We start from the raw sequence: 16,990 nt of genomic DNA, 5'->3' as shown, positions 1-16,990 counted from the left end.
AAGCAATCATTGGGGTTGGTGAGCGGTAGCGAACAGGGGGCTTTGCCCCCTAGTATATATATAAACAACCACCAAAAAATTTATTAATTTTCGTTAAAACAAATGTCATCGGTTGCCAGTATTTACATGCTCTTTTGTTTATTAGGAAATTAATCTACAATGATATTTAAATTAGCAACAGCTTTAGAACAATTAATGTGTTGTTCGTAAGAAAATATTTATGTTCTGTTTGTAACCGACCGTTGTGTATTATATTTCTATAAAATGCTAAGCCATCAAATCTAAAGAATAAAAGCATATTAAAATAAAAAATAACAAAATTAAAATATGCAGTGCCTAAACAGTCATTCCAGTTTGATTATTAAGAAACTGGTAAATGGATTTGCAAAACTAAAAGAAGTCGTATATTTAAATTTTTATTTCTCAGGAACTATTCAACCGATTCCATTCCAGTTTTGTACTTCGACTCACAAAATTCATTCTTTAAAATAAAAAATTGAATACCATAAATTCCAAATTTTTCGTCTATTATTAAATAAAATAAATAAAAATAATGTAGAATATTTTTTTGCATTATCTTTGGAGAGAAACGAATTTTATAATTGTGAGCAAAATTTTTTGATTCCCTCCAAATATTGTCGAAGTACGTAAAATTATCATTAAGGAGTCCAGACTTATTAACCGCTCTCCTGATCCAGGGGTGATTGTGAGCCCAAGTCAAAATTCCGGAAAATTTCCTTTAAATTCATTATTTTTTTTTTTTAAATTGAAATAAAATTTAAACAAGGTTTTTATCCTTTACTCAATATTTCTTAGTTTACTTAAAATGCATTTAAAATTTTACACATAACTATGATGACCTGGAGAAGTAATTAAAATTTACAAATATGTCTTTCTCTCTTGAGTTTATGATTATAACAACTATTTACTGATAAAAAATGAATATTAATCATGAATATAAGCTCATAAAATATCTCTCTGGCTCTCCCTTACAAACAAATAAAACAGTGTTTTTAAGTTCCACCTTTGAAAATTTGATTTCCGGAAACTTCTGTGATCAATGATTTTTTGAAATGTCTGAACCTTCGATTTCCGGATCACTGCTAGCGAAAATTCCGGATTTTTTCCGCAGCACAATCAGTCCTGCTGATCAAACTATTGGGACCATATTTACGCGATTGCGGCAATCCTTGTATTTTGGGGATCCGGATTCCAAATTCATCCGAGAAAAAAAATTATGTTTATTCAGATTTGTGACTGATTTCTATTAGTGTAATCTATTTCTACCTGTAGGTTATAGGTTTGGTCTCACACAATTCGGCTTAAAAAAATTAATTAAAAAAAAGAAGCAATTGATTCGTTTTATTTCACACGTCTATTCTAGGATTTAACTTTTTTTCTTCTTCCACCTTTGATACTTCTTGGTAAACTCAAGATGACAACTTGTTACAATGGGATGGAATCTCAACAAAAATTTTACACCGATTTCCAGCTTTGCTGGTAATTATTTCGTAATCATCATTCTAAAAAAAAAAATTTAAAAGGGACTTGCTTAATTGTTTACCTAAAGTAAAAATAAATTTACACTATGATAAATTTCTTCATGTCTAACAAAAATTCGAAGAAATTTTTTTTCTTCTTTCCTATTTAAGGAAATTTGATTAAATTAAAAAAAAAAACGCTGGTAAATTTGTTCACAAAACAATTAAGGTTTAATAATTATTATTTTTTTCATTTATAGCCTAGTGCAAATAATAATAGAGATGATAAATAATAAGAGATGACAAAAAAAAAGTTTAAATAAATGTGCATATATATAAAATCTCTTTCAAGAGGCTGAACAGAGATAACATTTTAAGAATTTTTAGGATCTAAAAATGTAAAAAAAGAATTACATATTTAAAAGAATTATAAATTATTTATAATTCTTTTAAATATTTATAGCCTAGTGCAAATAATAATAGAGATGATAAATAATAAGAGATAACAAAAAAAAAAAAAGTTTAAATAAATGTGTATATATATAAAATTTCTCTCAAGAGGCTGAACAGAGATAACATTTTAAGAATTTTTAGGATCTAAAAATGTAAAAAAAAAAAAAAAAAAATTACATATTTAAAAGAATTATAAATTATTCATAAGAATTATATTTAAAAGAACTATTTATTGATTGAAAGGATTATGTATAAGAACTTTTGAATAACTAAAAGAAAAAGACACTGCATTTTTTGTCACCAGCTCCTTTCTTTAAATATATCTTCATCTGGAACTACTGTAGTCTTCCATTACCTGCTCTATTTTTTTCTTCATTGCAAATTACTCTATCCAAAATTATTGTTCATGCACCATGCATGATTAATTTTCTGCTAGTTTTCTTTTTCATAATCTCACAAGATTAAATATTCTAATTTCATTATTGAGTCTTAATGAAAGGTATAATAATAATACAAAACAATAAAGTTATCTTTAAATAGAACTCTTAAAGTAAATCACTAACAACAAATTTAAATAAATTTTATTTAATTTATGATTTTAAATTCTCATCACATAAAAACAGCTATTAGTAGCTTGTTTGCATTGAGCATATAACAAGAATGTTCAATTAAAATTCATAAAAATCCAATTAAAATACAAATAAATTAATTAGCAAATGCTAGCAGTCAGTAGACACCTTACATTGTGATGAAGAGCATTTATAACACTATCAAAGTGATTAGTTGAAATATAAAGTCAAGAAATAAGTGTAAAATATATAAAATTGTTATTCCTTTCATAGTGAATTGCATTATTTTTCTTAGCATAAAGCACACATGAATACCTTCACATAAAAATGAACTGAAGTTACAAAATAAATTCATATTTTAAACATTAAAATATTTTTTATTTTTTAAAAAAAAATAATTAAATATTGCACCTCAAAAGTTTCAAAAATTTCAGTTAAAAACAACGAACTTAATATTTTTAAAAAATGATTATTTTATAAGCTTAATAGATAAAATTCTGAAATGAGAAAATTACAATGAAATTAGCATATTTAAGGACCAATTATCTCTATAATATTTAGTTTTTACATCAAAGTTTATATTTAACAATAAGAAATATTCTTTAACTGTTACTAGGTTGTAATAAATATTTTATGACTATTAGATATTTTTATAAAGTAAAAGATGCATACTTTTTGTAGAATATTTAAAACATTATTAGTATGCAAAGTTACATAATCATGTAAAAATAATAGTAGTAAATAATTTTATTTTAAAAATTGTTTCGTAATTTTACAAGATATGAAGCAACATCTTGTAAAAATAAAATATTTTTTAAATTAGGAACTTTTTGAATAAAAAAAAGTGTTTTTTTTCCCTGAGCAAAATTTATAAAATAGATTAAAAAATTCTGAAAGTTTATAAAAATTATATTGCTTAACTAATTGCTTTTAAAGAGAATGAGCGCATTATATGGAGTAAAAAATAACTTAAATCTTATTTTATTTTTAAATAAAAAATATTATTTCGTATTATCTGTATAAGTATTTGTACGTTAAGTGAAATTACCTTTCTCCCCCCAAATTGTGTATCAAATATGTAAGATACAATGCTAAAATTACATCACTGAATAATGGAAAAAGTTTGGATGTTGACAAAAAAATAAATAAATAAAAAAATTTTGTTTTTGATGTTTTTACTTTAGTTAACATTTCATTTTTATTTCCCCATTTACCTTGAGTCTAATAACTTTATATTGCAACAAACTTGTCCATTATAAGATTTTAGTTCTTGTTTAAGACGAGGAAAAAATTTGCTTATTACATTTCTAAATAATATTTGCTCAATTATTACAAAAGCATTTCAGTCTTTAAATAAACTGATATGGGGAAAAAGTTAATAACTGCTGCATTGTAAAGAAATAAATTATCATTTAGATAATGTCCCAGGCTGGAATGGAAAAATAATAAAATGACTTTGGATAGATAAACAATTTCTACCTTTTAACAAAATTATAGCTACAAATTTGAATTATTTTGAATCAAGTTTAAAATCATAATATTTTGCCTTTTTACAATTAGCAAAGATTAAAAGAATTACAAAAAACATGTATAAACATTAGAATCAATAACACTATTTGTATTGATATGACACAGGGTTCAAAGAAACAATTATCTTTTGTCTCATTTACATTTTTATACTGAATTGTACAGAATATACTGATACTTCATTGTAAATAAAAAGATAAAATTATTCATAATATTTTACATAATTTTCAGTAGAAAACAAAATAATCAACCTGATTTGTTAAGAGTAAATTTGACAATTACAATGAATTGCATTCAAATTGTTTTTAAATTGAGAGGTAAGATTTAAATGGCTGCATTTAAATACAGTTATGTGTAAAAAATTTAATATACAAAAGTTTTCTGATGGAAAATGGAATAAACATTATCAAAACACTGAATAATTATTATGAATTTAATCCGTAAATTTTTACACTAATGTTTTTTAAATATAACTGCGCATTAAAATTGACAAGCATTTTATATGAATGGAGAAAATAAACAATATAAATCAGTAGCACTGTTTATTTTCATTCAGTGAAAGAAACAGATAAAAAAAATTAATAGTTTTCAGTTATAATGCATAATTGTTAGATAAGTTTTATTTATTATTAAGATGAATGAAAAAAGCAAACAGATGACGTTAATACAAAATGCTAATATTAGTAAAGCATTTTTAAAATGTTAAAAAATGAGAAAAATTACATATTTAGACAGTCTTATAATTTTGTTTTTCCTGAATAGATAAAAACCTGGTTCAATTCAAGAAAAAAAGCAAGAAATATCATGTTCTTCAGGAAAATTATTTTCTACTAAGAGAGAGAATAAAAAATTAAAAGTAGCTGCGAGTGCAAGACTTTAAAAATCTTTGATTAATTCATATGGATCTTTACCAAACATTTTTTTTTTAAAGAAAATACCCTAAGCCCACAGTTTAAAACAAAATCTTTCAAACTATTCTAAAATATATCAATACTTGAAATAATAACAAAAGATTTCAGAATTTAATTGACTTCTATTCATTCTACATATTCTTAAAGAAAGAAATACAACATTTTTCAACTAAATTACAAATATATATACATCTTCTTAAACACTTTATAACCTTTTTTTTCTTATGGTTGAAACCATATACAAAGCTCTTAAACCCAAATTAAAAGACATATGCCGGACAAAATACTAACATAAGCTAAATCAAAGCTACATTTTGAAAGGAAATCTTAGAACGATTTTGAATAAATAGCACAAATGTAAAACATATTTCTTATCCGATTTTATTAATTTCTCAATTTTTGATGCTTCATATAATTTGAGAATGCAAAAACAATACGTACTTCATTTGAAGACTTAACTGTAGTCTTATTATAAATAAAAAAGTTTCAATTTAATTAAAATAGTGAGAAAAAAAATTATACAAATAAAACTAGTTTGAAAATAATCAATGAATTACTTAGTAGTCTGGAAATAAACATTACAACATATATGCCTGCTTAAGCATAATATACATTTTTAATGCTCGAGAGAAAAAAAAATCAACAATAAAATCGTCTGTATGACACCCCAACAGGAATAAAAGAAATAGTATAATAATAATTGCCCTTAACAAAAATATTTCGTCAATTAAGTAAAAGAAACTAACGTCATTTATGCAATGATGTTGAATCTATATTACAAATACAACAACTAATTAATAAAAGAAATTAATTGCATCAACGGGAGGACCATTTGTCAGAGTTTGAATTATATGGCTGATGATCAGAATTGGTCCTATTGCGTCTATGATCCATAGTCTGATGTTGATTAGATTTGTGCTGAACAGGATGGGGAAGTAAAGGTCTATTATTCAGCCAATGACCTCGGCCATTTCCTTGCATGCGTTGGGGATTAGGGTGTCTTTCGACTTGAAACGGAACATTCCGAGGATTCACGGGCCACCCCGATGGTTCCTGCACTTTATGATATTTATTTTGCTGGAAGTTTTTGGGCGGTGATCCACTGTAGAGTTTAGGTGGGCTTTGAGAAAGTACTTCCTTTTTGTTCCCTTGTCTAGGAAAAGGTGGTACGGGTGGAAATGGTGATGCATAACCTGCAGGTTTTTGAAGTAGCTGAGCATTGTTTTTGAAGCCAGGAGGAGGATTTGCGGGAGTCCTACCAGGAAAACCTGGGGGAGGCATACGATGCATGGGAACACCCATTTGTAATAATTTTTGAGAATCGAATGGGGAATTCATGCCAGGGAAAGTTCTCATCAATACATCATTGTTCATTAATGGATGATGTTGAGGCATACGCTGATTTTGAACTTTTTCCACAGATCCTTTTCTTTCATTGTTTGGAGAGTCTACAAATATCAATGCAAATAATGTGTAATATAAATTATTAAAAGAAACAATCAAATATCATTATGATATACAGCAGAGCACTATTCATATGCTTCTCACATGTACTTAATTTTCATTAGAGTTCTAATTCTTTCTCAATCTATGCAATGTTAATATAGTTAAGTTATATAGTTAAAAACTTTTTGGTTATACTTCATTTTTGTTATAAGTACACAAATATTGATTCAAGAAACTAAGTAAGTTCTAAAAAAAGATCCCCTCCACTCACACAGATGGAGATTTTTTTTCTTAAAGTCTACCAGTATAGAAAGTAATGTATATGTTACATTACTTTCTATACTGGTAGACTTTAAGACCTAATTAGTGGTTGTTGACTTCCACCAATGAATGTTGACAATCACAGTCACTTCGCAAACGTCGGAAATATATACTAGGTCTAGCCAAGCGTCACTGCCTGGTATAACCTACACTGATGTTTTTAAAAGGTTCAGTGCAACTACCTAGTATACATTTGCCCGGTATGCCTAACATCAATGTTTTTTTTAAGGTCAAGCGCCGCCGCTTTGAACACTGGTGTTTTCCCTAATCTATCCTTAGCAGATATTAAAATAATGAATAAATATAATAATATTAGCAAATAAATTAGTATCAAATCAGACAAACAAATATTTCAAACATTCACCAAAGCGACTATATGATTGTTGACATTCACTGGTGAAAGTTGACATTCTCTTGATTTTAGTAATCCACAGTAACATATATCTTTGAGAGTTTAGGATTTAAATTAAATGTAAGTTGCTTTTTTTTCACTTTTGAAAACAATTTTTTACTTTCAATTTTAATTACTATATATTACCTTTATTTTTTCTTAAAAAATAATATAAAATGTCAAATATTAACAATACTATAATGTTATCAAAATTATTTTTTATTATATGAATTTCCACAAGCTTGTTTAATTTTATTTTATGTTTTTTAATATATACATCAATTTAAACTGATCACATGAAAGATGTATAAGAATGGTGTTTTACTGTACCTACATTCAAAACAAAACTCTTGAACTTTTTTTTTTAAAATAGTTTTATATCAAAAATTTAAAACAAAATTTATCCTGAAAATTGGAAAAATAATAATAAAGAATTGCCAAACTATCATAAATAAACATAAAATTAATATTATTCAGAGCTGTTATGCCTCCTTAATTTGTTTATCATACAAATTATAAATTAACATGCATTTTTAAAAATACATTTGGCTCAAATATTAAAACACATTTATTATTAAATAATTACAGATAAAAATGGGTGTTTTACAATAAAAAGGCATACCAAAAGAAACACAAATACCTCTTAAAGTTCGGCAGAGAACTATAGCAATATTTAACACAATATTGTGTGTGTTTTATATATATATATATATATATGTGAGTGTGTATCTGTTATGATATAAGTTAAAAATATAGAGAAAACATGGAATATAATAAAAATGAATGAAAAGAGAAGAAGAAAAATTATTAAAAAGTTAGAAAACAAACAAAAAAATGAAAAGATATAATCTTTTCATCAGCTTATATCTTTAAATGATTATATCGATTACACAATTCTATCTCTGCATTTTTTGTTTTCAGGCTTTTAAATATATATATTTTTAAAAACTGTTTTAGTTTAATAATTTTTCATCTCTTTTTATTTATCTTTATTATTTTCTATGTTTCTTCTATATTTTTAACTTGAGTTCTACATGCTTGCAGCTTATGGGCAACAAATAAAACTTTTCATTTTGCTTGTTTTTAATGTCTAACTTTTTATTAAATTGTTTACATAAGACAAATTTGGTTTTAGCTGCTTTTCCATTTTGACTTAGATTTATACAGTATAACAAATGCTTTGAAGTAATTAAAAACATTTACAAAATAGCAAATTTCAATTAAGTAAAAATTGGTTTGAAAAAAGTAAGGATGTTGCTTTTTTGTTTCATTCATTGGATCATTTCAAGATGCAAATACAATGAAAAATATCAGTGAAATTTAAAAAATGAGTAAAACCAGTTATGAGAGATCTTGAGAATCGGTATGTAATTAATGACTGTGGTTCGGGCTTAGTGAATTAAATTTTTCATTTGAAGGCCAAAAATTTAATGTTTGGATTACAACGAGTGATGAATATTTGTCAGAATTTATCGGCTGAAAGAATTAAAAATAAACAAGCGATAGAAAATGGTTGAGGTTTTATTTAAATTAAACGTAGAAACATGTAAATGACCGATTAAAAATAGGACATATTAAGTGAAAATGGATTAAATTAATCTATGTAGGAATATTATTTGAATAGATATAGAATAAATTATAAAAAAAAAATACTAGAGGCCTTTTCCCTTACTTGCCAAACCGCATCTCATCATTACTGGAATTGCTCTTCTCAAAAGCAATTATTGTCAAAATTGCTGGCAAAATTCCCGTAAGTCAAGCTTTTATTTAATGTGAAATGTGATAATAGTTTGAGAGTAAGTAGTGACTAAAATGTATTGTCTTCAGAGTGATTAAAAAGTTAATTTATTTGTTTTGCATTATAACTGATATTGTTGATTTTTTCATTGGCAATATCAATTTTGAAACTCATATATTTTAGATTTGTGGTTAAATAATGAAATATTAATGAAAATTGCAGTCACTAAGCAATTCAAAAAATTAAATCAATATCCAACTTCATACATATAAGTTCAAGGCTACTTAGATAACTAATTAAGATCACCCAAAAGTAATTTATTTTTACACACAAAAAAGGCTGTAGATAATAGCAAAATGAGGGCATGAATGCTATAGTGACAAGAGTTTCTTCAAGCATAGATGAGTTACAAGACATTAGCGAAGTATAATTGTAACTGGCAGTTAGTTTGCACTTTTAAAATAGTAAGTTTGATTGACTATATAGACATTTATAATCCGCAATTATTCCAAAAAGCTACAAAGTCATACTATTTTAAACAGAAATATTTAAGCGTCACACCCCGTGGCAGAATTGTGGAGACACAGCGACATTGCGGCAGAATGTTACAGAGTTCTTGCAGAAAGATTTTTCCTTTTGGAAATAAAACATTTTGCCTTTCTTTTCTGCAGAAATTTTCGAAAGATTTTTATCTTTTCAGAATTGTATTCAAAAGATGCCTCTCACACATTGGAGTATGGGAAAAAATGCTCGAGATTTTTCTATTCTCATTTGAGAATAATGAAAAATAAATAAAATAATGAAGTAAAAAATTTGGTTTTCTCCTCTATCGAAATTTTTGTTCTATTTTTTCATGCAGCACTGATTTCCTCATAGCTTTTAAAATCCAATATTATTTATTACAACAACTGAATCTTGAAATTAAAGCATGCATTTAGTAAATTAAAAAAATCACATATTCAATTGAAAAAATAAATTTATTTGATCCAATTTATTTATTTAATTTTTTTGTTGTTGAAATTAACGCTTCTAATACTTTAAATTGGTAAGAAATATCTTTGTTATTTTTAAATATCTTGCAGAAAGATATTTGTATTATAGAGGTATGTCGCAGAAAGCCCAAAAAAATTCTGACAAAGGGGTGTCACATTATAACAGAAAGTCAAATTAAAAGTATTTTAACAAACATAAATTTTTTAGATAAAAAGCAGATTTCAATCTAGAATATTTCTTAAAATTTTAAATTCATACCAAAATTATAGCGATTTCCCTTTTTCATATTTCTTTGGTCTTTCGGCTGTCCTTGTTTCCTAGGACAGTTTTTCACAAGATGACCAGGTCTCCTACAGTAAGAGCAAGTTTTTTCTTGGGGACAATCCTTTCTCTTATGTCCAATTTTACCACAATTTCCACAACCTCGATCGTGAGGTGGTTCTCGTCCAGAATTTAAAAAGTTTCGATTGTAAAAGTAAGTCTGTAAAGAACATAAAGGTACATATTATACGGATATAGAAGCAAATTCAAAATTAACAACACTTCAACATTTTGAAAATTAAAAACAAATTCATGAAGAATAAAGAAATTGTTTTGAAAAAATAATTTTTCCCTCTCAAGCAATGATTGGAATAAATACTGCAAATTAAAATTGTAGTTACATTTTAAAAGTTCAATAATAAATCTTAAAAAATGAAGTTGTATCAAATGTTATTCACACAAGATCATTCCAAAAAATCACCACAGTACAAAGATATTGAAAGAAATATAATACTACTAAAATAATAAACAAAAGAACTTAGAGATATGTTTTTCAGACACTAAAATCATGGCTAATTTTAAAATTGGAAAAAACTTTTTGTTTAATATTATAACTTATTAATTAAAACCTAATTTAAATGGTAGCAAAATGATAATTATGTAATAATAATAATAATAATAGTCACAGCAAAAACTGTATGCCTTGTGTACATGCCATGTCTTTGGTTTTGTTTTAAGTTTTTAAAGGAATAAAAACAAAATTTTAAAGAATTTAGAGTGTATTATAGACCTGTAAAAGGCAAATCCTAGCATTTCTTAAAATTTTATTTTAAGAACCAAATTTCGATTAATAATTTTTAAAAAAAATTGAGATGTTACATAAACTTGCATATAATAGGTAATTAATAAATTATTTGTAAATAATAGATAAAAAAAGATATAAATAAATAGATAGATATTATGGAAAAATATTTACCAATTCTTGTTTATAGAGTGTATGCATTCTTTCATGTATTAAAGGTGATCCAAAACGCTCCCGTCCCCTTATAAAGGTCTTCATTATGTATGCGTTCACTGCAATAGAATTTAAAATTGAAAAATTGTATAAAAATATGAAACTTTAGGCCTTAATGATGATTAAAAGAGATAACATTCATGTAAGAATGTAAACTGTACAAAATATAAACTAGGTGGAGTTTTTTGTACATTAACAAGTTCAGCAAAGGCCATACATTGCCATTAACACACTAATTTTTCATTATAATTAAATTTAACAAATAGTTAAATATATTTTAATAGTGAAACTAAAATTTTAATAATTAAACACAAATTGGTGAAGAAAGATGTCTCAGCAAGTTAAACATTTTGAATTGCAAGTAAATTTATTTTATTGACGCAGAATGTTACAGAGTTCTTGCAAAATGATTTCTTATTTAGGATGCAAAAATTTAGGTTTCCTTTTATTCCAAATTTTGGTGCAAAAAGAAAACTTTTCTGGATAATTGTTTTCAAAAAATTTCTTGTGAAAGAAATGTGCGGAATACTCTGCGACCATTTATAGTTAAAATAGTTTAAAATCTGAACCACAATAAGTGATTTTGCAAGTGTTCGTTATATAAACAGTAAACAATTCAGTTAAATAGAATTCATTGAGATACAGGATAATACAAGATCAAAATTTAATTATAAGTTTCTTAACAATTTATTTTCAAAGAACACTAATTTCTAAAACTGCTCTTTTGATTAATAATTTACCAAAATAAGCCTGAAAGTTTAGAAAAAATAAAAAATTTACTAAAAAAAATTTAAGTGAGTCCAGTTATTCTAAAAACCTATTTAATATTGGCACATTTAAGACTTGCTACAAAAAATTGTGCAATAATTATAAAGAAAAAAAGAAAAGTTGTTAAAAAAAAACTTTTAAAACTATTTTTTAAGGATATCTACAATAATATGTTAACAATTACTATTTTTACCGACTTCATCACATCTGTAGAATTGTTGCCTCGATAATGAACCTATTATTAACAGCTTTCTTCAGTCTCTTTTTTATTAGAATTCATTTCATTGATAAACGTGCTGTGAATTAGAAAGTGAATTCCTAAATAAAATTTTACCTACATAAGTTAACGAATGATCCCAGTTCAATTTCCATTTATTATTGAATTGTTAATTAGATACAATCTCAATAATGATAAAGATTATGAAGCTGGGAAATTTATTTTTAGAAAAACTGAACAATAAATGTTTCTCAGATCAAATTTAGTAATTTGAATAATAATTTTTTTTTTTAAAAAATAATAAAGAGAGAGATTTATTAGCTCAGGGAAGAAAAATACATAGTGTCAACAATAAATTAGCATGGTCCTTCAATTCACCATTTTGACAAATTCATCCATTATCAAATTGTTTATAAAGAAGGAGGTAAAGAGATTATTCAAACTTTAAAATCACAAGTCCACAAAAACAATATGCCTTAATAAATTGTACAGTTAGTGGGAACTCTGCATTAGAGTGCAAACTTCATGATTTTAGAATTGCAAATAAATCTTACAGTTAAACCCCAACAGTTCTGAAAGTTACAAGGAGTTGAGTTTTCGATGTAACATAAAATTTTAAACACAGTTTTTTTTTCAAATTGCAAATATAATCATAATAAAAACTACTATTTAGAAGAATTATTATAGTACATAAAATAAAAATGAAATTAAAAAATATTTTTTGTGAATGTAATTGGTTTAATAATTTTTAATCAGATATTAATATTTTTAATTAAAATTTTTTCTTATTTCAAATGCAGCTACACATTTCAATTGAAGTAAACAGATTAATTTGTAAACGGCCCCGCAGTTCAAAATTTCAATATTTTAGTTATTAATGAATCGTTGGCATGATTAAAATCATTTTAAATGAACTGTATGAAGAGATTTAATAGTTTGAGATAACTTCAAATTACTTGAATGATGGGGGGAGAAGTAGACATAAAAAGTTAGGGTGCATCATAATTTTTACGTAACAGAAACCCTTCCTTAAACATATTTTCAAATTAGTAAAAAGAGGACTAAAATGGATTTTACAAGAAAAAACTGACTTTGAAAGGAAAAAGAGGATCATTTGGGAGTCTTGTTTGTACTAAAAAGAACTTACTTTTCTTACTCAATCCACCACCCAGATTATGATGCAAATCAAAAGGATCTAGAAAAGAATGAAATATAATGTAGAATAAATTGTAAATGATAATTTATATAAATGAAGATCAAGGGGTAAGAACGGTTTATGTCCATGAAAGCTGATTGAGAGGAAAACTAATTCAAGGAAGCAGGAACTGTTTTTCCATTTATCTCAGTCCATCTTCACACTGTAATAACTGTCAGGGAGAACAAATTTTTCGCGCTGTAGATTTGGTAAAACATAGTAATCCTCAAAATGTAACAGAAGGCATTCTAATCATTATTTTTGTGAAAAATGGAGGAAAAAAAACCCAGCTCTTTTCTCTTGATCTTCATAAGTTAAACCTTATTTCATAGCACTGTTCACAGGCAACAAACATAAAAAACTTTCAAACATACATAGCTTTCAGCTAGTGGAGGAAATGTAAACAACCATAATCAATGACTTTCAGTTAACTAAAATTTCAAACAAATTTTCAAATAGTGCTAAACAGTAACTATAGAAAGTACTACACACTGTACTTAGTATTTAGCCAAATTTTCTTTACTTGGCTGAATTATCTTACTGATAAGGATTTATAATTAATACTAATTTACAGTTTAAACAAAGTATATTTAATCTTATCTAATAATCGAAACTATAAGTTTCAGTCAATACAAAGAGGCCTACATTATCAACTGAAAGTTAATGAAAATGCTTTTCAGACTTTTAAAACATTGACAATTAGTTAATGAAATAACACTTTATTTTTTCTTAAAGCAACATTACAAATCATTTTTAAGGTTATTTGAAAAGTTTTTTTTTTCTTAACAAATATCAAGCAGAATCCTAGATTTAATTTTCATACCAAAAGTTAATATTTGAGTTCTGAGAAATTTTTTTATTTTAAATTTCAAAGATACAAATAAATACCCATAGACTAGCATTACTATTAACGTAAATTTTTGTTGGTAAAATACTAATGCTTGAAAATAAAATGACGAATTATGCTTTTGATGAAATGTTGTCTTAAAGAATAGTGACAAAATTTGGTTACATTAGAGTATTTTTTTAAGAGATGATTTAAAACATATCAATCTCAAAATCTTATTTAAATTAGAAATAATCCATTCTAAAATACCAAGTTATGCACACCAATTAAATAAATGTGAAAAATTACTGTATAAAACACATTAAAGTAAAAAAAAAAAACTGTTTGCCCTAGTATGAAAAATATTAACAAAATATTAGATATCCTTTTCAAAAATTCAAGATTTTTCTTTTTTCCCTAAATTAACACAGATTTATAAACCCATAAATTTCTGTTTTCTAGTCAAGTACAAAACGATGCTACAAATATACTTTTTGAATAGAAAAAAATCAGATAAAATGATTTGATCTTAAAAAAAGGAAGAAAAAAGTCTCTTAATGAGTAATGAGTGATTTTACATACATTTCAATCAGAGCATCCACTAATGGATGATAAAGTGATTTTTTTGAAATTAAAATTGCATATTTTTTTTTCTCTTCAATACACACGATTTATGTTTCTTAAGTCACTAAGCTTAGATGATATGTAAGGATAACTCGAAATTTTGCTGACATACCTTCGATTGAAATCACATATGGATTTGTTTTCCATTTTCTCCTGCCTTTCTGTTTTCGTTTTTCAGATTTTGGACTCCGTATGCCCATCACTGTAGTTCAATTAGAAGCATTAAGTAATAAGAAACAATGTATTCTTTTGTGAAATCAATAAAATAAATAAGAGGATGATGAAACTTTCGGTACGACAAAGCTTGGTGGTGTACAAATGGCGTGAACAGGAGATGACATTTACGGTAATGAAATTATGCAGAATGACTAACTAATGAGATGAGAAAGATTTTTTGAGCAAATTCAAATCATTGTAAGCGATGCAGTATGATATGATGATACAGTGGGATATGACTGCTTAATGTATTTTTAGAGATTTTTACTTGATATTTTATCTTTTTTACATCGAAAACAATACAATTAAACAAAATGTTACAAATTATAAAAAACATATTGCAATTGTGCTTACATTGCAGAATTAAGTTTTAACATTAGTTACATATCTTATCAATCACGTCAATTACATTAATAACATCAAACTTGGATCAAATCAAAATTAAGAGCAAGTTTTAATTTTTAATACTACTAGGCTTGTAAACAAGGTAGAAATCTTGACTGTACTCATTGGCGATTTTTGGAAGATAAATCGGGAGTTGCTTTGAGTGAGGTTGTTATAATGTATTAAAATATCAAAATTTTAAAAAAATTGAGTAATTTTGTAGGATAAGTGCCTTAAAAACGCAAAAGATAATGTGGGCTTATGATGGAATCGCACACTTTTTTTAAAAGATAATTTTGGACCCTTAACTTCGGAAAATTTTGAATTTTGGTAGAAAAACTAAATTCTAGAATTTTCCAAAACCCCGAGCAGACCAGATTTTCCAGGTTATACTACTGTATTACACTTTATCTTCTGACAAGGTTCATAGTTTTATCCATAATTTCATTTATTAATTATTTTTATAATATTAATAATTAATTTTATTTCTTAATTTTTATTTGATATCCTTGGAGGAAATGTTATACAGTAAAACCTCTGAACAAGCCAGCCTGATGATGAGGATTTGACACTTTTAAATTTTCCACCCCTAATTTTTCTGCAATTTGTGGAGCATTTTCTTGTAAAACTGGTCCAGAAATCAGCACAGGTTTTTCACAGCAATTAGTTAACCAAATTTCAGTTAACTGTCCTATGTCACTTAATTTATGAATCCTAGTTTAATTCACTAAAATACTGATCCATGCCATGATCCCTTATAGGTAAGATGCCATTAATTTGTGTTTTTCTACTGCTGTAAAGTACATATAATTTTCACAGAATTATTCCTTTTTTACTTTCCTCAAAAACTTTTATTCTAAAAATATAAGGAATTTTTGCTAGAGATTATCATTCATATTTTGATTGTTTATTTTTTAAAGTTTTTTAAAGGATTTACTTTAATCAGTGTTTACAGCATAAAGAATGGAAAAGTAAAATCGCCCAAATTTTAGTGCAACAAATTTTACAAATTTTGTTGTGCTAGTTTGGAAATTTTTAGGAAAATCTTCATTTGAAAGCTGACCGATGACACAGAGTGAGTGTATATTAGACCTGAGATTTCTGCAAACCACCTATGAGAGATGCAGCTTATCAGCAGTAGAATTGAACTGTCAAAACTGTGATCGACTTCAGTGTAAATGCTTAATTTCAACAGAACAAGCATAGAATAATATTCCTGTGATATCTGCTGATCACTCTTGAAATACATAGCGTATCTGTAATGGATGATATTGAACTGTTAAATCTATGACTGACTATTTTATGAATTCTTTAAAACTGTTAACAATGACCTAAATTCACAGACCAATGAAACAAAATATGTGCATCATTGATCGATTAAAATTGTTGCGGACAAGAGATAAAAAACTAAAAAAAAAAGTTTACTAAGATGCACTCTGATACAAAAATCATGCTAGCAACGAGTGGCTGTTGTTCAGAGGTTTTCATAATGTAAAACTTATAGAAGATATTCAGTACCATAAACATAAGATTGTTCTTTGAAGGTTGGTGTTTGTTATAGAAGTGTATTTTAATTGAATTTTTACTGTATAATAATAATCATTGTATTGCTTTGATTAATACAATAAGTTTGTAACTGAATATCAGTCTTCAT

General features: G+C 26.1%; 1 protein-coding gene across 1 annotated transcript in view; it reads right to left on the bottom strand.

The window, feature by feature from the left end:
* Positions 1 to 4,942: 4,942 nt before the first annotated feature.
* LOC107439874 (terminal uridylyltransferase 7) overlaps positions 4,943 to 16,990 on the bottom strand; it is a 57,967-nt gene continuing 45,919 nt past the window's right edge. The window contains exons 24-27 of the mRNA XM_087156648.1: positions 13,239 to 13,286; positions 11,068 to 11,165; positions 10,089 to 10,311; positions 4,943 to 6,389 (exon numbers count right to left, since the gene is read on the bottom strand). Coding sequence (XP_087012774.1) covers positions 5,758 to 6,389; positions 10,089 to 10,311; positions 11,068 to 11,165; positions 13,239 to 13,286 — 1,001 coding nt within the window. The 3' untranslated portion in view covers positions 4,943 to 5,757. The remainder of the gene's footprint in view (positions 6,390 to 10,088; positions 10,312 to 11,067; positions 11,166 to 13,238; positions 13,287 to 16,990) is intronic.

This window comes from Parasteatoda tepidariorum, chromosome 2, assembly GCF_982258835.1.
Source record: "Parasteatoda tepidariorum strain Cologne lab strain chromosome 2, Ptep-v5.0, whole genome shotgun sequence".
Taxonomy (NCBI): domain Eukaryota; kingdom Metazoa; phylum Arthropoda; class Arachnida; order Araneae; family Theridiidae; genus Parasteatoda; species Parasteatoda tepidariorum.
The sequence above is the reverse complement of the archived record's forward strand: the minus strand, read 5'-3'. Positions and strand labels throughout refer to the sequence as shown.